Genomic DNA, 23,583 nt, shown 5'->3' with positions numbered 1-23,583 from the left:
CCTTCCATCCTGTTTTCTAACCCCTCTAACCCCTTTTGCATCCCTTCCATTTGATTCTCTTGAGCGGCCATTCTGTTTTCTACTCCCATTAACCCATTCTTTACCTCTTTTATCCCATTGTCTAACCCCTCACCGGTACCCCTCGCTTCGTCCCTCATTACCCCCATTTGGCCCTCTAATCGCTCACTATCAGCCCTCATACTGTTTTTCAAACCTCCAATTTAGTCTCCCATTACCCCCATTTGGTTTCCCAACCGCTCACTATCAGCCCTCATTCCCACAATTTGGTCTCCCATTTGTTCCATAAGGGCCCTCATTTGCAGGAGGAAAAGGTTCGAATCCACCAGCGGCGCTACCACGGTCGCGGGCGCGGTCGCCGTGGCCATGTGCGAGGCGCCATTTTGTGCGTCTGCTACCCTCACTGCTTCGCTCTCCTCATGTCCCTCATTTTGGTCCTGGATCGACCCTGCCTCACTCTCTTCTACCGGAACCCAGCCGTCTTGGCCTGCCATAGCACGACTTTCAAAATTCGGGTTTTTTTTTTTTTTTTTGTAAAACACAATCAAATTTCGCTGTTATAATTTCGAGCGCGTGAAACGCGCTCCGGATCGAATCCCACTTCCCGACACCAAATGTTACTCTAATAGTACAATTGGTGTTCCAAAATTTGGGCCTAACAAATTTAGTCCCAGGTCCGAATCCAACTCCTCGACACCAAATGTTACAGACGCGGTTTTGGATGTTAGTTTACCGAGCGGTTTGGTATGACCGTGTCTGCACAGTTTACCCGATTCCACTCGAACGTTGGCCAAATCGCGCTATGCTAAATCAATTAAGGAAACGACACAACGGCTGGGTTAGATGACACGACACCAGGGGTACAGTTCTCAAGACCTCCGGAGGAGGTTATAATATTTGTATGCAGAGCGTTGAGATTACAAGGACAAGAGGTACAGCATAGGAAGGTAGGCACTTAGACACACTTATCTTATTCCCGACAGACCACAGATAAACGGGACAAGACTGACTCACACAGGGATTGATGGCAAGGAAGGGCAGGTAGTCGATGGACAGCACAAGGTGCACCTTGGCTCAGGGACAGGATAGCGCGGTCCAAAAGATGCAGGAAGGTATCGTCGCGCTGGAGGTGGCGTCTGGTTCTCTTCAGGCTGGGGGCGCATCTGACGTCACGTCCGGTAAGTCGCTGCGTATATCCAGCGGGGAGTGACCCGCCCTCGGCTCGTTAGCTCCGCCCCAGATGGAATCGGCCCGTTGCTTCTTATTGGGTGCGGGGGGGTTACCGGGCTCCGCCCTTGACGAGGGGCCGACAGTCAGCCCCTTCGTGGTAACCCCGTCGGCGCACATGGGCAATGGCGGCTAACCAAGCCGGAGTGAGGACGCACACTCCCCGCGCGCTGTTGTTGTAGTTGTTGTTGTTGTTGTTGTTGTAGTTTCATGAGGAAGATGGGAGGAGGTATGGGGAGGTCCTAAACTCACTACTGGTGCCATACAATCACATTCTGGTGCAACGAAGAGTCAGAATTAATGGAAACGAGTCCTTAACTGACATAGACTAAGAATAACTAGCAAGATGTCCTATAGTTGTCTACGTGAGATGCGGTGAACCTGGGCACGACATTTAATGGGGGGAAAAAGGGGAAGGTCGGTTCTACAGAGTGTTGTTTACAGACAATGGGACTAGGGAATGGGGGATTGGGGATAGTTGGGGAGTGTTGGGGAAATAGGGGAATATTTACAAGCGGATATGGATGGAGGCCAAATCCCATATCCGCAACAATATATATATATATATATATATATATATATATATATATATATATATATATATATATATATATATATATATATATATATATATATATATATATATATATATATATATATATATATACAGTGGTACCTCGGCTTACGAGTGCCCCAACGTACGAGTTTTTCGGGATACGAGCCGTCGCTCGGGCGGTTTGTTGCTTTGGGATACGAGTCGAGATCCGATGTACGAGCTCCAAAAATTTATTTTTTTGAATTTTCCGGTTGTGGCTTCCGGTTCCGGTCACGCGGTTATCTTGCCGTGAAAGCATCTCTGCTTGGATATAAAACACGCAATCGTCGAAATACATGAGCGAGGAATCTCCTTGCTCCAGCCGGTGACGTCATCGGCGGGGATCCCCGCCTCCAGAGTGGCTGGTCACGTGACCGCCAAAGCGTGTCGCGCGTGCGGGTATAATGAGCTACACCTGTGGATCACGTGACCACGGAAGCACGCCTCGCTTGAGAGGCATGGCTTTCGGTTTGCGTTTTGCTTTATAAGGCGCGATAAATGGGCTTTTGAGTGTTAGCGGTTCATGGCGTTGACGGTTCATGACGGTTCATGACGGTTCATGACGGTTCATGGCGTTGACGGTCAAAAACCCATTACATCAATTTTACCAGGCACTGTACAGTAAGTACAGTGGACACCAAATGCACGGTGGAAGGCTAGAAGTAGAAGATCGTCCAAGACAAGTGAGAATAAGCCATACTTTGGAGATGACGTCATTCGCTGGTCCGATAACCAAAGATGTGGTATAAAAAACCAGGTGAGCTAACAATGCAGCAATGCAGCAATGAAGGAATTCGGCCAAGGCACCGGCACACAACGACCTACCTACATCGAAAGACTCAATGCCAATGGTGACAGAAGCCAAGACGGCCGGCTTAAACACCGCCGAAAGACCACGGTGTACCAACTTAAGATGCAGAACATCTTGCACTTAATATGATGACAACAGGTGCCATCCTCTGACGTACCATTACAGGTACAGGTACAGTACACGTGAGCACAGAGCAAAAGTTCACTGAAACCGAGATTAAGAAAAAAGAAAAAACACCTCGTGGTCCGTGCTCGATATCCGAGTTTCAATCTTTTCAAACACATGATGCTCTCGGTCACGGTATCTCCTGCGAGCTGCTTCTCCTTCAACCACACAAACAACAACTTCTCCATATCTTCATGGATAGAGGTCCGGAGCTTTGAAATAATCGTAACGCCCTTGGCTGGCGTTATAGCCTTTATGGACTCCTTCTGCTTCAAAATCGTACATATCGTAGAAGGAGTACGATCGTACTGCCTCGCCAAGTCGACAACACGCACACCTCACCTGGCATGCTCTTCTCCTCTGCTTAATAAAACCAGTTTATTTCTTTACATTCTCTTGTATTATGTACAGTATATACGAGGTCGTGCTTGTTTATACATTATTTGTTATTTATAAAGTACATTTTTGTTATTTAAAAGCACCTAACAAAAAAAATTGGTGTTTTTTTTTTGAGGCTGGAACGGATTAATAGCATTTCAATGCATTTGAATGGGAAAATTTGCTTTGACTTACGAGCGATTTGGCTTACGAGCTCCGTCACGGAACGGATTAAACTCGTAAGCCGAGGTACCACTGTATATATATATATATATATATATATATATATATATATATATATATATATATATATATATATATATATATATATATATATATATATATATATATATATATATATATGTGTATGTATATGTATGTCGCGTGTCTGCCCTGTAGTGAACACCGCAGGGGGACACGGATGACCAAACCAGCTTTAACTCCAAGGCGTTCAATCCAATGGAGGACCTTCATTATACGCATGGGGGGGAAAGAGCCCGCAAGCGCTTACCACCATCAATCTTCATGGTCCACCGGCAATCTTCGCACCTGTGATGATTAACTCAAAACCGACACAGGATTTACTGCACAAAAATTCCGGTTTTATCTATCTATAATTCCAGTAATCTCTGTACGTCTGTACGTTTGTACGTCTGTTTGTCTGTGACCGCTGTTTCTCGACAACCACGGGTCCGATATACTTTTAACTTGCCAGGTATATTGCTGGGGACCCGAGGATGTGCCTTTTCAAGGTTTCATATTAATCGGACAATTACTTACCGAGCTATGTCCAAAAAACGATTCAACCAATCAGAGAGCAGCGAACGATCGCGTGTGCCGAACGTGGAGGACACACTCTGCCTCGGATGGCACATTTGAGAGCGTATTCATTTATTTCACGTTTGCAAACTATGTTGGTGTTAAACTATGTTTTAAAACTAATAAAACCGAATTTGCGATTCATTCGCTTTCCTGCGCGTTTGTGCACGCGATGGCGATTTCTTTACCAAACTCCGGAAGCCGTTCGCTTTGGACCAAACCATTGCATGTAAATAGAGGGGGGGGATTGTCACCGTACTCGCAAGCCGTTCGCTTTGGACCAAACCATTTCATGTAAATAGAGGGGGGGGATATAATTTTAGATATAGATATAGTACGGGCAATGCCCTAGTTTAAGAAATGCCGGTAACAAAATAATGCGTTTTAAAAAAAAAATACCATTCCTAAGCGGGACATCCCCATGCAGACTCAATTACACACAAAGGGAAATTTAAAAGAACTAAAATAAATGCGTGTTATTTTGTGGGCACTTAGCTCTGATCTGCTCTTGAACCTCGTCAGGTATTGTCCAAACCCCCCGCTTCCTTGGCGGGAACAGCACACTTTGCCGCACAGCTCACGAGCGTGTACTCGGCCTCCTGTGCAGTCCGCCTCTCTTGCCGTAGAGCGCGAAGTCAGCAGGCCGCACCCATTCCACTTCCCCCTGCTCGTCAATGAATTCCCCTAGCGCAGGAGTGCTATGAACTCCGACCACTTGCCGTGAACTCCCAAAGCAGAGCGAGATATCAAATCGTGACCGTTCACCGCCAAAGCCAGAAGATGCGAGGAAGTCAAGAGGAACAGCCAAGAAGAGCCATGCGCCAAGAAGAAAACGTCGGGAACACGACTGTTCGCCACCAAACCCAGCAAGCGAGAGGAAGTCAAGAGGCAGCCAAGAAGAGCCATGAGCCAAGAAGAAAAAACAAAATGTCTGGGAGAGCGTTCTTTTATACTCAAGGCTCTGACGTCATCCCATGACATGGCTGTCTCTGCTCCTTTCAGCGAGTGCCGTCTTAGTAGTCCTTGCTTGAACCAAATTCCGGACCAATCACTGCTCTTTGGGGCATGGCCTCCCGGATCTGCCTTGCCTGCTTGTGTTGCGATGTCGTGGCTGGCAGTGCCAGCAGTAGTTGAACGTCCCGGTCCCAGTCGCTTTTATTTAGTGTTATAAATGCGTGATTTCCTTGCTATGTGTGTGTGTGTGTGCTGCTGGTGTCATAAGGAACAGAGGAAAAAGAACAGAGGCCATTACATAGAGGGGATTCATTACCCATAATCATTGACTAATTAACATGACCCTACCCCTCGTGATGGGAACGAAGATACGCTCTTACACGACATCCGGTCTACCGGATCCCTACTTGTGATGAATTGGGTTTCTTCTTCACGGCAGTCTGAGCACACTACCTATGCAATTCTACCTGAACTAAGGTAATCACTGCCTACCCCCTACAATCGTAACAATATATATATAATATACACACACACATACATACATACACACACACCTTGAAGCGGCTTGGTAATGATGTGTGTTCCAAACATTATTACGAATGTATTCAGGCTAAGCAGGTATGCGCATAGCAAGGTGGACACACACTTTGGTGAAACTTGCTAGGTGCTGCACAATGAACAATGATCTAGTAATTCGGACACCTTGGTTCAATGTAATCTTTTTTTTTTTGCTTTTCAGTAATTTTTCTTCTTCTTTTTCAAATGTAATCACTCCGCACTGTTGTAACCAATCTAGGTTGAGTCCCAAAGCTGTTGATGTTCGGGTACCATGGAGCAGGGACCAAAGACCTGGAAGTATGCAGGCCTCAACCTGGTTTCCCAGCGCTGCTTCTCCCCAGCCTCTCCTTCGAATTCCTCCGGCACCGGGCCCCATCCCCCCGCTTTTACCCTTTAAGTTCCGGACAGGCTTGTCCCTGCCGACTGGCATTCGTCCGCTGCTGGTGAGGCCAAGTTTGGCATTTTGCATTCCTGCTTAACGATTGGGTAAAAATGATCATTTAATGATAGCACCAATGGTTGTATCTGTGCCGTCAGTCTTCCCAGTCCTCCGGTCCCATTCTGCCTCTTGTTAAGCGCAAAGCTGGCATTCCTTTGATGAAAGCTCCTCAAAGCAAGTTTCCTCGACTACCGCCGCTCGTATCTCAAGGTCATTACCTCCAATAAATATCTGGATGAGCTTTGTATCCGGAAACTCCATTGTATAAATACAAAATAATACATGGGTGAAAGGTAGGCATTGCCACAATGATTTATTATAAGATGTCGCATGAAGAAACTCGGCCTATCTTCCTTTTCTGCAGACAAGAGGGAAGACAAGTTAAAAGTGGAATACATGAAGCAAACCAAGTGCTCAACTGAAGATCTCAGGTGTGTTATCTGCACTGTCACAAAACCTTTAAATCTGGTATTTGGTTGTACAGTCCAAACTCCATGTACAGCCGATGGGAGAATTGGAAAACCCTTGTGTTGCTGTGTTTGAGCAACTCCGGTATCAACAATGGCAGCAAAATGACGTTGAATGTATTCCTCGAGATGGTAAACGGCGTCTCTTGATGTTTGCTTCGATTCCTTCAGTAGGGTGAAGTGTAGTTGTGAGAGGGTGGTAGTTATCTGCCGGTGGTTGTGGTGACGGTGGTGATGTATGTTGTAACATTTCCCAAAGGTGTTCGTCGTGATTGATATCCGTAGACCACATCAGCCAAGGCTTTTGCGTGATGTTTCTTTCCTATTTTTGTTCAGGGTGCCAGTGATAACTCACCTGCGATCTTTAATGTCCACTTGATAATAATAGCAGACGGGATGCATAGCTTGGTGGAAAGAGGGGGAAGCAGGAGTTTTATGGTGCATACTTGTTTTCATCAAATTTTGAATATTTGGGGAGGTTTACATTAATATAATTAATCCAGCTGGTGCTACTCTGTCAGCAATGAGGAATTTGAGAAATCCAAGATGGCCACGGCTCACCCGTAAATACGAAAGGACAGCGATGTAAGCATGAAGATTGAGTGGAAGGAAGTCACTTTTTATACTTTCATGGTGGTTGGCTGTTTCCATATGCGGGTATCCAAGATGGTTTGAGGGACAAAATACTGAGAGACAATAGACATGGGTGTTACTACTTACATCCAAATATTTCACATCTGAAGCAAAAAAATATTTTCTGTCATGTTGATGATAACCGGTGGTCATCTAGGATTCCCATATATCGAAGCATCCAATCATCCTGAAAGTATAAAAATTGACTTTTTTGACCTGAAAAACATCGAACTTATTTGATTAAAACACTCAATATTCATACTTGTATACCTGTATTTTAGTATTTATGGGTGAGTCACAGCCATCTTGGATTTCTCAATCTCAAGGTTGATAGAGTGGCATCCACTGGATTATCAAGGTAGATCCGCTGAAAATGAGTATGCACCATAAATTTCCCTGTTTGACAACGAGACGATCGGTTTTGTGTCCGTCCGAGGGGTGGTGCACACATTGATGCATTACCCTGCCTTCTGTTTAAACAGCCCAACTCACAATTGATTCAAACTCGGTAGTTGAATTGTCAAGCTCAGTAGTTGCATTGACAAGCTCATTTGTTGCATTGTTAAGCTCGGTAGTTGCATTGTCAAACTTGGTAGTTGCATTGTCAAACTTGGTAGTTGCATTGTCGAACTCGGTCGTTGCATTGTCAAGCTCGGTCGTTGCATTGTCAAACTTGGTAGTTGCATTGTCAAACTGGTAGTTGCATTGTCAAGCTCGGTAGTTGCATTGTCAAGCTCGGCAGTTGCATTGTCAAGCTCGGCAGTTGCATTGTCAAGATCGGCAGTTGCGTTGTCAAGATCGGCAGTTGCGTTGTCAAGATCGGCAGTTGCGTTGTCAAGCTCGGCAGTTGCGTTGTCAAGCTCGGCAGCTGCGTTGTCAAGCTCGGCAGCTGCGTTGTCAAGCTCGGCAGCTGCGTTGTCAAGCTCGGCAGCTGCGTTGTCAAGCTCGGCAGCTGCGTTGCCGGGCTCGGCAGTTGCGTTGCCGGGCTCGGCAGTTGCGTTGCCGGGCTCGGCAGTTGCGTTGCCGGGCTCGGCAGTTGCGTTGCCGGGCTCGGCAGTTGCGTTGCCGGGCTCGGCAGTTGCGTTGCCGGGCTCGGCAGTTGCGTTGCCGGGCTCGGCAGTTGCGTTGCCGGGCTCGGCAGTTGCGTTGCCGGGCTCGGCAGTTGAGTTGCCAGGTGTAATCTTTCAGGCATGAAAGATTTACACCGAGAATTTTCGGGAATTTACACTGAGAATTATGTACACACACCATAAAATAAATAGTTTTGACGAAAATACAAATGGGAACAATTACTTAACTTCGATAGCGTGGGGAGCGTGGACAGCTGCAAAAAACGTAACCTTGCCGGAAAGCAATTCTAGGTAAAATCCTCCACATCTCCTTCCAAATGAACATTTGCCCATTTTGGTGTCGTCCGAGTTCATACATTATGGTGTAAATATTTCTAACTTGTACTTTTTTTTTTTTAATGATTGGGACCCAATTTTTTAAATTGAGGTATAAACAGCCATCTTTGATTGAACAATGCAGGCTTGTTGCCTCGTCTTGATCCAATGCACGTTTGCTTGCTCCTTTGTCAATCCTTTCTATCTGCCTATGCGTGGCTTGTGCACAGACTCAGGTTCTGTTGCCCGCTGTGCAAGTTTCGTACTCTGGCCGAGGATGATGTAAAAGAGCATTACAAGAGCGCTGTGCACAAGGACGCCATTCAGGAGATCGCTACTCACCTGCCTGCAGAGCTGAACCTTGCAGAGTACATGCATGTACGTGTAACCTTAACATGGCGTCGACAACCACGGTGTCGTCAGAATATCATGTTCGGATCTTTGGTATTGCCTGTCCCTAAGGCATGATTTATTTTCTTGTCTCTTGCTCTTTCCTGACCGTTAATAGGATTACGTGGTTGCGCGCAACAAGAAGGTTTTGACACGAAGACGGCGTAAGTGCATCCCCGATGGAAGGCCATCTTTGGAAGGTGGGAAGCGTTTTTCTGTCGGAAATGTTACTGGTTGCCTTTAACTATCTGAGGTAGGTGTCAAAGGTAGCTGGAAAGAACATTGTACTACAGCTTCCTGTTTTAATCCCAGAAGGCTAACCTCCATTAACTCTGCAGACTTGATGGTTTATTTAATTATAAGGCATGTGGTTCCGCTCAGAGCTATATTTGTGGTCCATATACAATTTCCACACACACACACATTCTTGAAGGACTACTTTGTTAGCTACAGTCAATATCTTATTTCAATAAATGGAAACTCGAACAATGCAACTGTCGCCACACGGGGGAGTGGGTCACAAACGCATGGGGGAGTGGGTCACAAACGCATGGGGGAATGGGTCACAAACGCATGGGGGAGTGGGTCACAAACGTACGGGGGAGTGGGTCACAAACGCCCGGGGAGTGGGTCACAAACGCCCGGGGGAGCGGGTCACAAACGCACGGGGGAGCGGGTCACAAACGCACGGGGGAGCGGGTCACAAACGCACGGGGGAGCGGGTCACAAACGCACGGGGGAGCGGGTCACAAACGCACGGGGGAGCGGGTCACAAACGCACGGGGCAGCGGGGCCACAAACGCACGGGGGAGCGGGGCCACAAACGCACGGGGGAGCGGGGCCACAAACGCACGGGGGAGCGGGGCCACAAACGCACGGGGGAGCGGGGCCACAAACGCACGGGGGAGCGGGGCCACAAACGCACGGGGGAGCGGTGTCACAAACGCGCGGGGGAGCGGTGTCACAAACGCGCGGGGGAGCGGGGTCACAAACGCGCGGGGGAGCGGGGTCACAAACGCGCGGGGGAGCGGGGTCACGAACGCGCGGGGGAGCGGGGTCACGAACGCGCGGGGGAGCGGGGTCACGAACGCGCGGGGGAGCGGGGTCACGAACGCGCGGGGCAGTGGGGGTCACGAACGCGCGGGGCAGTGGGGGTCACGAACGCGCGGGGCAGTGGGGGTCACGAACGCGCGGGGCAGTGGGGGTCACGAACGCGCGGGGCAGTGGGGGTCACGAACGCGCGGGGCAGTGGGGGTCACGAACGCGTGGGGCAGTGGGGGTCACGAACGCGCGGGGGAGTGGGGGGTCATGAACGCACGGGGGAGTGGGGGTCACGAACGCACGGGGGAGTGGGGGTCACGAACGCACGGGGGAGTGGGGGTCACGAACGCACGGGGGATTGGGGGTCACGAACGCACGGGGGATTGGGGGTCACGAACGCACGGGGGAGTGGGGGTCACGAACGCACGTGGGAGTGGGGGTCACGAACGCATGGGGGAGTGGGGGTCACAAACGCACGGGGGAGTGGGGGTCACAAACGCACGGGGGAGTGGGGGTCACAAATGCGCACGGGGCAGCGGGGTCACAAACGCACGGGGCAGCGGGGTCACAAACGCACGGGGGAGCGGGGTCACACACACGCACACGGGGGAGCGGGGTCACACACACGCACACGGGGGAGCGGGGTCACACACACGGGGGAGCGGGGTCACACATACGCACACGGGGGAGCGGGGTCACACACACGCACACGGGGGAGCGGGGTCACACACACGCACACGGGGGAGCGGGGTCACACACACGCACACGGGGGAGCGGGGTCACACACGCACACGGGGGAGCGGGATCACGCACACGGGGGAGCGGGGTCACACACACGCACACGGGGGAGCGGGGTCACACACACGCGCACGGGGGAGCGGGGTCACACACACGCGCACGGGGGAGCGGGGTCACACACACGCGCACGGGGGAGCGGGGTCACACACACGCGCACGGGGGAGCGGGGTCACACACGCACACGGGGGAGCGGGGTCACACACACGCACACGGGGGAGCGGGGTCACACACACGCACACGGGGGAGCGGGGTCACACACGCACACGGGGGAGCGGGGTCACACACACGCACACGGGGGAGCGGGGTCACACACGCACACGGGGGAGCGGGGTCACACACACGCACACGGGGGAGCGGGGTCACACACACGCACACGGGGGAGCGGGGTCACACACACGCACACGGGGGAGCGGGGTCACACACACGCACACGGGGGAGCGGGGTCACACACGGGGGAGTGGGCTTACGCACACGGGGGAGCGGGGTCACACACACGGGGGAGTGGGGTCACACACGCACACGGGGGAGTGGGGTCACACACACGCACACGGGGGAGTGGGGTCACACACACGCACACGGGGGAGTGGGGTCACACACACGCACACGGGGGAGTGGGGTCACACACACGCACACGGGGGAGTGGGGTCACACACACGCACACGGGGGAGTGGGGTCACGCACACGGGGGAGTGGGGTCACACACACGCACACGGGGGAGTGGGGTCAAACACACGCACACGGGGGAGTGGGGTCACATACACGCACACGGGGGAGTGGGGTCACGCACACGGGGGAGTGGGGTCACGCACACGGGGGAGTGGGGTCACACACACGCACACGGGGGAGTGGGGTCACACACACGCACACGGGGGAGTGGGGTCACACACACGCACACGGGGGAGTGGGGACACACGCACACACACACGCACACGGGTGAGTGGGGTCACACGCACACACACACACACACACACACACACACACACACACACACACACACACACACACACACACACGGGGGAATGGGGTCACACACACACACACACACACGGGTGAGTGGGGTCACACACGAGTGGGTCACACACACACACACGCACACGGGCGGGGGGAGTGGGTCACACACACACACGGGCGGGGGGAGTGGGTCACACACACACACGGGGGGGAGTGGTTTACACACACACATGGGGGAGTGGGTCACACACATACACACACACACACACGGGGGAGTGGGTCACACACGCACACGGGGGAGTAGGGTCACACACACACACGGGGGAGTGGGGTCACGCACACACACGGGGCAGTGGGGTCACGCACACACACAGGGGAGTGGGGTCACGCACACACACGGGGGAGGGAGGGTCACACACACACACACACACACGGGGGAGGGAGGTCACACACACACACACACGGGGGAGTGGGGTCACACACACACGGGGGAGTGGGTCACACACACACGGGGGAGTGGGTCACACACACACGGGGGAGTGGGTCACACACACGGGGGAGTGGGTCACACACACACGGGGGAGTGGGTCACACACACACGGGGGAGTGGGTCACACACACACACGGGGGAGTGGGTCACACACACACGGGGGAGTGGGTCACACACTCACGGGGGAGTGGGTCACACACACTCACGGGGGAGTGGGTCACACACACACACGGGGGAGTGGGTCACACACACACACGGGGGAGTGGGTCACACACACACACACACACGGGGGAGTGGGTCACACACACACACACACACGGGGGAGTGGGTCACACACACACACGGGGGAGTGGGTCACACACACACACGGGGGAGTGGGTCACACACACACACACGGGGGAGTGGGTCACACACACACACACGGGGGAGTGGGTCACACACACACACACGGGGGAGTGGGTCACACACACACACACGGGGGAGTGGGTCACACACACACACGGGGGAGTGGGGTCACACACACACACACACACACACGTGGGAGTGGGGTCTCACACACACACACACACACACACACACACACACACACACAGACGGGGGAGTGGGATCTCGCGCACACACACACACACACATGGGTGAGTGGGGTCACACACACACACACACACACACACACACACACACACACACACACGGGTGAGTGGGGTCACACACACACGCACAGGGGAGTGGGGTCACACACACACATACGGGGGAGTGGGACACACACACTCACACACACACGGGAGTGGGTCACACACACGCATCTCGCTTTTCATTTCTGTTCCTCACAATTCTATCACTTTTATTCATACACACACACACACACACACACACACACACACACACACACACACACACACACACACGGAAACTCGTGCGAAAACAAAAAAATAATAAAGATTTCACGATTTTATTTCCTGTAGCTCTGGAACGCATTTTATTTGGGTGGTATATGATCCACCACTCGGTCACCCGGGTTGCCCCGTGATTTAAAAAAAATCATTTTACATAAATTAATTGATCTATTTTCGGGGGAGTGTAACCCGGGTTCGTGTGATACGGAAATCCTTTGTGACACAAAGGATTTTCCTATCACGCGAACCCGGTTACACTCCCCCTAAAATAGATTAATTAATTATGTAAAATGATTTTTAAAAATCACGGGGCAACCCGGTGACCGAGTGGTGGATCATATAATCTCTCCTAACGAAACAGGCATTACCTGGTTACAAAGTAAAAATAGATTAAAACCAAACGTTATTAATAAATATTGTATTCCATCGTTGGTTTACATTATTTTGTACATTTTTGAAGTACTGTATTGTCTAATTAATTCCATGGTTGGAAAAGAGTTGACTCGCTTGAAACAAACTCTGTATATGCACCCCAGGGATATGAAAATATATAATTTGACTTCGGTTCGATCCCGTACATCATTATTCAGTCGCTGTATTTTTACTAAGTAATAATTATAATTCACCAAATGTCCGTCCGTCCGTTCGAAGGTACCGCAAAAACGGTTGATCCGATCGCAACGATATTTTGGGTGGGTAATCCTGGGACATCCTGGAGTAAAATAGGGTATGTTGTTTTCCCATACACAATGGAATAATATTTACTGATATGAACAGTGATGTGGCTTTTGTTGAAATTCTACATACCAGGAGAGTAGATCGGCTCCTGACGAACTCTTCCTATATAAACGTGCGGCTCAGAAGTAACACGGCAGCGTGTGCAAAGCGATTGAGAAACAGGTGTGGCGGCCGCCTCCGTGTTACAGATTCGGCGCGCACTCTTCACACATAAACGTGCGACTGAGAAATACGTGTAGCGGCCGCTTCCGTTTTGCAGAATTCAATCTTTTTTCAAAATGGGCGCCATGTACTGTATAGATTTTGATGATTTGCGTGTGATATGATTTAACGGATGTTTATATATGAATCGTTTAAAATAAAAAAGCCTTCAATTTCTGATATTTTGCCTTTTCATTTGGGCCTCCCAATTGAAGACCCGCCCATAGGGCGGGTACCGTTGCTCGTAATATAAATAACGAAGTCCTGGGAATGTTCTCCTTCACCTCTCCCTCACCTCTCCTTCACCTTTCCACCTCTCCTTCACTTTTCCACCTCTCCTTCTCCTCTCCTTCACCCCTCCACTCTCCGCTCCTCCTTTCCCTCCCTTCTTTCATTCCCCTCTCTCCTTCCCCGTGCCCACATAACAGTCAACACATTCAAAACGGCAGTTGGAATACATTTTGCCGATTTTCTCAACTTTAGCTGAACCTGAGACTTGAACCACTCAGTGACTGTGATGGTGAATTCGAGTCGAGATAAAGCCGTGAGGGAGAGTCGATGAACTTTATGTTACAGGCCTTTGAAATTTCATTTCGTTCTATAAACGGTAACTTTCATTGAATTTTCTTCCCGTTTTTTTTCAACCGAGTCTAAAACCATGTTAGCGATGAAATGAGATATTGAATTAGAGTTGAAATAAAACTGAGAGGGAGCAAGACACCACGGGCCTAACAAAAGAGGTCTCAAACCTATGCGAGGAAACAAAATGGTGGATATTTGTTTCTGAAGCCCCTCCCAGACCGGGTATAGCCACGCCACTGGACATACTCACAGAATCGCCTACGGAGAATATATACAGTCGCGTGAAAAAGTAAGTACACCCCATGTAAAGTTTTGACTTTTTCAACATATTTCAACATACAGCTATTTGATCTTCATTTCAACAATATGGATAGGTAAAGGTGATATAATATAACAAATATCATGAAACATTTACATTTTGTAGTCCACTGACCACTGTATAATTTAAATAAACATAAATGCAAATTTCGCACGTGGAAAAAGTAAGTACACCCTTGGCTCTAATAGGTGGTATTGCCCCCTTTGGCAGAAACAATCAAGTAGGCGTTTCTTATAACTGTCTACCAGTCTCTGACATTGACTGGGAGAAATTTTTGCCCACTCCTCCATGCAGAATTCTTTCAGCTGTGCGATGTTTGAGGGGTTTCTTGCATGCACAGCTAGTTTCAAATCCCCCCGCAACATCTCGATGGGATTTAGATCCGGGCTTTGACTTGACCATTCCAGAACCCTCCATTTCTTTCTTTTCAGCCATTCCTTGGTGGATTTACTGGTATGTTTCGGGTCATTGTCATGTTGCAAGGTTCACCCTCGGTTGAGCTTCAACTTTCCGACAGATGGCCTCACATTATCCTCATGCACCCTCTGGTACAATGAAGAATTCATGGTGGATTATATGATGGTGAGCTGCCCAGGCCCTGATGCAGCAAAGCTGCCCCAAACCATAATATTTCCACCACCATGCTTTCCAGTTGGTATCAGGTTCTTGTGGTCAAACGCTGTCTTTGGTTTTTGCCAAACATGTCTTCTGGTACTGTGGCCAAATAGCTCTACCTTTGACTCATCTGTCCAGAGCACATTGTTCCAGAAGTGCTGGTCTTTGCCTAGGTGTTCATTGGCAATTTGCCTAGGTGTTTAGTCTTGCCCTGATGTTCTTTCTGGACAGCAAAGGTTTCCTCCTGGCGCACCTTCCATGTAGATCAAATTTGTGCAGCCTCTTTCTAATGGTAGACTCGTGCACTTTGACATCAACAGTGGCAAGAGCTACCTGAAGGTCCCGTGATGACATTCTGGGGTTCTTAGAGACTTCTTTCAGCATCTTCGGTCTGCTCTCGGGCTGAACTTGCTGGGGCGGCCTGGCCTGAACAAGTTGGCAGTTTGGAATCTTCTCCATTTGTAGATGATCTTCTGGACAGTCGAATGATTGATTTCAAATTGTTTGGAGATCTTTTTAAATCTCTTCCCAGACTCGTAGGCATCTATAACCTTCTTTCTGAAGGCCTCAGAGAGCTCTTTTGATCTAGGCATGGTGACGCCGCACACTTCAACAACAAAGAGCAAACCAAACTAAATGTCTGAGGTTTAAATAAGACAGGTTCCTCCAAGATCCTCTCCAACAATGTTCTAATCATTTGCACCTGAGCTGGTGCACCTGATTCTAATTTTAGGTATTTGAAGTAGTGATAAATGTAGGGGTGTACTTACTTTTTCCACATGCGAAATTTGCATTTATGTTCATTTACATTATACAATGGACTACAAAATGTAAATTTTTCATGATATTTGTTGTATTATATCACCTTTATCTGTCAATATTGTTGAAATGAAGATCAAATAGCTGTATGTTGAAATATGTTGAAAAAGTCAAAACTTTACATGGGGTGTACTTACTTTTTCACGTGACTGTATACAGATAGCATGGGTGATCGACTGAACCCGATTAGTACCTTGCACTGCAGCAAGGGGGATGTGGGGAATACTTGTGGTATCATGTGGATGTGATATCACGGCCATGCTGTATGTGTGCAGGTGTCGAGCTGGACGAGTGCTTTCGATATGTTCCTCTGCTGCACTGCCGGGCTTGTGACACATTGCTGCCGTTGATGCCAGGTCGGGTCCGTGAGCATATGGCCAGCAGCAGCCATCAGGCCATCAAGAAGGCATGTGCATGCTTACACATTTTTCATCATTCTGATGATGAAAATTCTTGACTAGTTCCCTTTAATTTCCCCTTTCTTAATTTTCTGTTCTCTAAAACATGCTGCCTTTTCGGTTATTTTCATCATGTGTTGGGTAACGATTTGGAATCTATGTCCTTTGACCCCTTATATATCACCCCTTATAAAGGGATGAGGAGTAGAACAATCTCCTGGTGCATTTGTATAGATTTTTTATTTTGTTCTTGCACCTCTTCTTGTTTGTCTAGGTCTACTTGAATCGTCAAAAAGACAACGTGGTTCGTGTCACCAAGAGCATTCTTCGGCACAAGCGTGTGCAAGAGAAGTACGAGAGGTTTAAAAAGGTAAGACATCTTGTATGGCCGAGTATGGGACTTTGAGGGAAGGTGGTTGAGTGGGTTTATAGCTAATCTTTATGGAGGGACAAGATACAAGAACATTGAACATTCCTGGTTTTAAGACATTCCAGGAAGCTAACCAATGACTTTTCTTTAGAGTTCTGCAGCAGCCTGCCTTTCGCTGTACAGTTCGGCTTCGTTTGGAGTCACCACCCAAATGGTGCCCATTTTCCATGGAAGCAGAGAACCATTTATGGAGACCAAAGGAAAGATTGGTTCCCAAACACTGCCATGCACCATGAAAACTTCAAGAGGTAGCGAGTACGACAGGATGTCGTCAAGAATGACCCGTTGTTTGCACTTTGGGAGAAAATCCTTTGAATATGATCGTGGACAACTTGGAAATCTGGGTGCCAAACAGTATCAAAGCCTGAGAGGTGTCCAGAGATGTTGCTGACCTGTTCCTTGAAAGTTAGATAATCTGTCCCATGAGTTGGAAGAGGCACCATGCCCACTATCCAGGGTGGAATAACCACAATGGAAACCGGACTGCAAGTCAGATATTTAGAGAAAATATGAGATGAGGTCTACAACAATAATATACTGTACTCAATCATTTTGCTTTTGATGGGAGATGGCTGACTCATTTGTAGTTTAAGAGAACTATGTTGTAGAAGGAGAGTGGAGATAAGTTTTTTTTCCCAAGAAAAAGACAGGTGTCCTTCTTGAGAAAGACCTGGAAAAGAGCAAAGAATGAATAAAATAAGGCCAAAGCACAGGTTTTGAGTATTGGAGCACTCATACCTTCAGGTGAAGTTGTAGGGGAGATGTCACGAGTATCAATTTCTTAACCTTGATCGGAAATGAGTGTACCTATTGGAGCCGAAGAGTGGGAGGTGCCATGCTGCTTGAACAGTGAGAATCGCTGATGCTGCTTGGACAGTGAGAATCGCTGATGCTGCTTGGACAGTGAGAATCGCTGCCACGCTGCTTGGACAGTGAGAATCGCTGCCACGCTGCTTGGACAGTGAGAATCGCTGCCACGCTGCTTGGACAGTGAGAATCGCTGCCACGCTGTTTGAACAGTGAGAATCGCTGATGCTGCTTGGACAGTGAGAATCGCTGCCACGCTGCTTGGACAGTGAGAATCGCTGCCACGCTGCTTGGACAGAGGATCGCTGCCACGCTGCTTGGACAGTGAGGATCGCTGCCACGCTGCTTGGACAGTGAGGATCGCTGCCACGCTGCTTGGACAGTGAGGATCGCTGCCACGCTGCTTGGACAGTGAGGATCGCTGCCACGCTGCTTGGACAGTGAGGATCGCTGCCACGCTGCTTGGACAGTGAGGATCGCTGCCACGCTGCTTGGACAGTGAGGATCGCTGCCACGCTGCTTGGACAGTGAGGATCGCTGCCACGCTGCTTGGACAGTGAGGATCGCTGCCACGCTGCTTGGACAGTGAGGATCGCTGCCACGCTGCTTGGACAGTGAGGATCGCTGCCACGCTGCTTGGACAGTGAGGATCGCTGCCACGCTGCTTGGACAGTGAGGATCGCTGCCACGCTGCTTGGACAGTGAGGATCGCTGCCACGCTGCTTGGACAGTGAGGATCGCAGCCACGCTGCTTGGACAGTGAGGATCGCAGCCACGCTGCTTGGACAGTGAGAATCGCTGCCACGCTGCTTGGACAGTGAGAATCGCTGCCACGCTGCTTGGACAGTGAGAATCGCTGCCACGCTGCTTGGACAGTGAGAATCGCTGCCACGCTGCTTGGACAGTGAGAATCGCTGCCACGCTGCTTGGACAGTGAGAATCGCTGCCACGCTGCTTGGACAGTGAGAATCGCTGCCACGCTGCTTGGACAGTGAGAATCGCTGCCACGCTGCTCGGACAGTGAGAATCGCTGCCACGCTGCTCGGACAGTGAGAATCGCTGCCACGCTGCTTGGACAGTGAGAATCGCTGCCACGCTGCTTGGACAGTGAGAATCGCTGCCACGCTGCTTGGACAGTGAGAATCGCTGCCACGCTGCTTGGACAGTGAGAATCGCTGCCACGCTGCTTGGACAGTGAGAATCGCTGCCACGCTGCTTGGACAGTGAGAATCGCTGCCACGCTGCTTGGACAGTGAGAATCGCTGCCACGCTGCTTGGACAGTGAGAATCGCTGCCACGCTGCTTGGACAGTGAGAATCGCTGCCACGCTGCTTGGACAGTGAGAATCGCTGCCACGCTGCTTGGACAGTGAGAATCGCTGCCACGCTGCTTGGACAGTGAGAATCGCTGCCACGCTGCTTGGACAGTGAGAATCGCTGCCACGCTGCTTGGACAGTGAGAATCGCTGCCACGCTGCTTGGACAGTGAGAATCGCTGCCACGCTGCTTGGACAGTGAGAATCGCTGCCACGCTGCTTGGACAGTGAGAATCGCTGCCACGCTGCTTGGACAGTGAGAATCGCTGCCACGCTGCTTGGACAGTGAGAATCGCTGCCACGCTGCTTGGACAGTGAGAATCGCTGCCACGCTGCTTGGACAGTGAGAATCGCTGCCACGCTGCTTGGACAGTGAGAATCGCTGCCACGCTGCTTGGACAGTGAGAATCGCTGCCACGCTGCTTGGACAGTGAGAATCGCTGCCACGCTGCTTGGACAGTGAGAATCGCTGATGCTGCTTGGACAGTGAGAATCGCTGCCACGCTGCTTGGACAGTGAGAATCGCTGCCACGCTGCTTGGACAGTGAGAATCGCTGCCACGCTGTTTGAACAGTGAGAATCGCTGATGCTGCTTGGACAGTGAGAATCGCTGCCACGCTGCTTGGACAGTGAGAATCGCTGCCACGCTGCTTGGACAGAGGATCGCTGCCACGCTGCTTGGACAGTGAGGATCGCTGCCACGCTGCTTGGACAGTGAGGATCGCTGCCACGCTGCTTGGACAGTGAGGATCGCTGCCACGCTGCTTGGACAGTGAGGATCGCTGCCACGCTGCTTGGACAGTGAGGATCGCTGCCACGCTGCTTGGACAGTGAGGATCGCTGCCACGCTGCTTGGACAGTGAGGATCGCTGCCACGCTGCTTGGACAGTGAGGATCGCTGCCACGCTGCTTGGACAGTGAGGATCGCTGCCACGCTGCTTGGACAGTGAGGATCGCTGCCACGCTGCTTGGACAGTGAGGATCGCTGCCACGCTGCTTGGACAGTGAGGATCGCTGCCACGCTGCTTGGACAGTGAGGATCGCTGCCACGCTGCTTGGACAGTGAGGATCGCTGCCACGCTGCTTGGACAGTGAGGATCGCTGCCACGCTGCTTGGACAGTGAGGATCGCAGCCACGCTGCTTGGACAGTGAGGATCGCAGCCACGCTGCTTGGACAGTGAGAATCGCTGCCACGCTGCTTGGACAGTGAGAATCGCTGCCACGCTGCTTGGACAGTGAGAATCGCTGCCACGCTGCTTGGACAGTGAGAATCGCTGCCACGCTGCTTGGACAGTGAGAATCGCTGCCACGCTGCTTGGACAGTGAGAATCGCTGCCACGCTGCTTGGACAGTGAGAATCGCTGCCACGCTGCTTGGACAGTGAGAATCGCTGCCACGCTGCTCGGACAGTGAGAATCGCTGCCACGCTGCTCGGACAGTGAGAATCGCTGCCACGCTGCTCGGACAGTGAGAATCGCTGCCACGCTGCTTGGACAGTGAGAATCGCTGCCACGCTGCTTGGACAGTGAGAATCGCTGCCACGCTGCTTGGACAGTGAGAATCGCTGCCACGCTGCTTGGACAGTGAGAATCGCTGCCACGCTGCTTGGACAGTGAGAATCGCTGCCACGCTGCTTGGACAGTGAGAATCGCTGCCACGCTGCTTGGACAGTGAGAATCGCTGCCACGCTGCTTGGACAGTGAGAATCGCTGCCACGCTGCTTGGACAGTGAGAATCGCTGCCACGCTGCTTGGACAGTGAGAATCGCTGCCACGCTGCTTGGACAGTGAGAATCGCTGCCACGCTGCTTGGACAGTGAGAATCGCTGCCACGCTGCTTGGACAGTGAGAATCGCTGCCACGCTGCTTGGACAGTGAGAATCGCTGCCACGCTGCTTGGACAGTGAGAATCGCTGCCACGCTGCTTGGACAGTGAGAATCGCTGCCACGCTGCTTGGACAGTGAGAATCGCTGCCACGCTGCTTGGACAGTGAGAATCGCTGCCACGCTGCTTGGACAGTGAGAATCGCTGCCACGCTGCTTGGACAGTGAGAATCGCTGCCACGCTGCTTGGACAGTGAGAATCGCTGCCACGCTGCTTGGACAGTGAGAATCGCTGCCACGCTGCTTGGACAGTGAGAATCGCTGCCACGCTGCTTGGACAGTGAGAATCGCTGCCACGCTGCTTGGACAGTGAGAATCGCTGCCACGCTGCGTGGACAGTGAGAATCGCTGCCACGCTGCGTGGACAGTGAGAATCGCTGCCACGCTGCGTGGACAGTGAGAATCGCTGCCACGCTGCGTGGACAGTGAGAATCGCTGCCACGCTGCGTGGACAGTGAGAATCGCTGCCACGCTGCGTGGACAGTGAGAATCGCTGCCACGCTGCGTGGACAGTGAGAATCGCTGCCACGCTGCGTGGACAGTGAGAATCGCTGCCACGCTGCTTGGACAGTGAGAATCGCTGCCACGCTGCTTGGACAGTGAGAATCGCTGCCACGCTGCTTGGACAGTGAGAATCGCTGCCACGCTGCGTGGACAGTGAGAATCGCTGCCACGCTGCGTGGACAGTGAGAATCGCTGCCACGCTGCGTGGACAGTGAGAATCGCTGCCACGCTGCGTGGACAGTGAGAATCGCTGCCACGCTGCGTGGACAGTGAGAATCGCTGCCACGCTGCGTGGACAGTGAGAATCGCTGCCACGCTGCTTGGACAGTGAGAATCGCTGCCACGCTGCTTGGACAGTGAGAATCGCTGCCACGCTGCTTGGACAGTGAGAATCGCTGCCACGCTGCTTGGACAGTGAGAATCGCTGCCACGCTGCTTGGACAGTGAGAATCGCTGCCACGCTGCTTGGACAGTGAGAATCGCTGCCACGCTGCTTGGACAGTGAGAATCGCTGCCACGCTGCTTGGACAGTGAGAATCGCTGCCACGCTGCTTGGACAGTGAGAATCGCTGCCACGCTGCTTGGACAGTGAGAATCGCTGCCACGCTGCTTGGACAGTGAGAATCGCTGCCACGCTGCTTGGACAGTGAGAATCGCTGCCACGCTGCTTGGACAGTGAGAATCGCTGCCACGCTGCTTGGACAGTGAGAATCGCTGCCACGCTGCTTGGACAGTGAGAATCGCTGCCACGCTGATTGGACAGTGAGAATCGCTGCCACGCTGCTTGGACAGTGAGAATCGCTGCCACGCTGCTTGGACAGTGAGAATCGCTGCCACGCTGCTTGGACAGTGAGAATCGCTGCCACGCTGCTTGGACAGTGAGAATCGCTGCCACGCTGCTTGGACAGTGAGAATCGCTGCCACGCTGCTTGGACAGTGAGAATCGCTGCCACGCTGCTTGGACAGTGAGAATCGCTGCCATGCGGCCCTACTCATCAAAATATTGAAATTGTTTTCTTTGTGACCTCCTGGGCTTTTCTCTATCGCCTTTTGTTAACGCGTCAACTCTAGAGCGGCTGGAATACTACTAAAGATGCATCACAAATTGCGATGTGGTACATGCATGCTGAATGCACGAAATGAAAGTGCATGCATGAAAGGTATCATGCGATGCTGGAATGGCACACCAAACTGAACCCACCAAACCCGTGCCAGTACGTGGTAACAAGATCCACTATCTTTGGCTGATTACACCATGAGCTTGCCATTGGCTGAAAATCCTATGGCCTGCTGACGCTTATGATTTAGCATTGTAACACATTTCCAGTATAAACAGTCAGATTTGGCAGCACTTAGTTACCACTGCTCCGATGATAGACTATTCCAAGTGTGCTTCAGAAAAACATGAGAACCACATCAACTTGTCCATCTTCCTTCCAATCCCCACCCAAATGAGGTTACAAACGAGCTGGCAGCTTTCGCTCATGCTTTCAGCAACATGCTCCTTTATAGTAAGAGCATAGATTTGTCCTCTTTGCTGTTGTGGATTTTTTTTTCTCTCCAATTGCAATTTGTTTCCAATAAGTACCAAAAGCTGCAATTTGTTTCCAATAAGTACCAAAAGTTGCAATTTGTTTCCAATAAGTGCCAAAAGTTGCAATTTGTTTCCAATAAGTACCAAAAGTTGCAATTTATTTCCAATAAGTACCAAAAGTTGCAATTTGTTTCCAATAAGTACCAAAAGTTGCAATTTGTTTCCAATAAGTACCAATGGTGAGCGTTTTACTTCCATTGCTTGCAAATGTTCATAGACATATTTTTTTAATATAGTATCTGTAATTCACTGATGACGACATACATAAACGCATCGTTATCGAGAGCGAGTGCTGACGCCATTTTCCAAAATGACAAGATCCTTGCGTTGGAATCATCACAAAATGGACACGTGTTGAACAATTG

The 23,583-nt window shown here is 50.8% G+C and overlaps 1 protein-coding gene across 2 annotated transcripts in view; it reads left to right on the top strand.

The window, feature by feature from the left end:
* LOC137422857 (uncharacterized) overlaps positions 1 to 23,583 on the top strand; it is a 68,727-nt gene that overhangs the window by 43,989 nt on the left and 1,155 nt on the right. For both annotated transcript variants that reach the window (XM_068109442.1, XM_068109443.2), the window contains 7 exons: positions 5,764 to 5,968; positions 6,063 to 6,174; positions 6,329 to 6,395; positions 8,680 to 8,827; positions 8,958 to 9,039; positions 16,562 to 16,692; positions 16,959 to 17,054. In XM_068109442.1, the coding sequence (XP_067965543.1) occupies positions 5,764 to 5,968; positions 6,063 to 6,174; positions 6,329 to 6,395; positions 8,680 to 8,827; positions 8,958 to 9,039; positions 16,562 to 16,692; positions 16,959 to 17,054 (841 nt within the window). The remainder of the gene's footprint in view (positions 1 to 5,763; positions 5,969 to 6,062; positions 6,175 to 6,328; positions 6,396 to 8,679; positions 8,828 to 8,957; positions 9,040 to 16,561; positions 16,693 to 16,958; positions 17,055 to 23,583) is intronic.

Source organism: Myxine glutinosa, chromosome 3 (genome assembly GCF_964187855.1).
Source record: "Myxine glutinosa chromosome 3, kmMyxGlut1.1, whole genome shotgun sequence".
Lineage (NCBI taxonomy): Eukaryota > Metazoa > Chordata > Myxini > Myxiniformes > Myxinidae > Myxine > Myxine glutinosa.
Note: the sequence above shows the minus strand (reverse complement) of the source record. Positions and strands in the feature narration are given on the sequence as shown.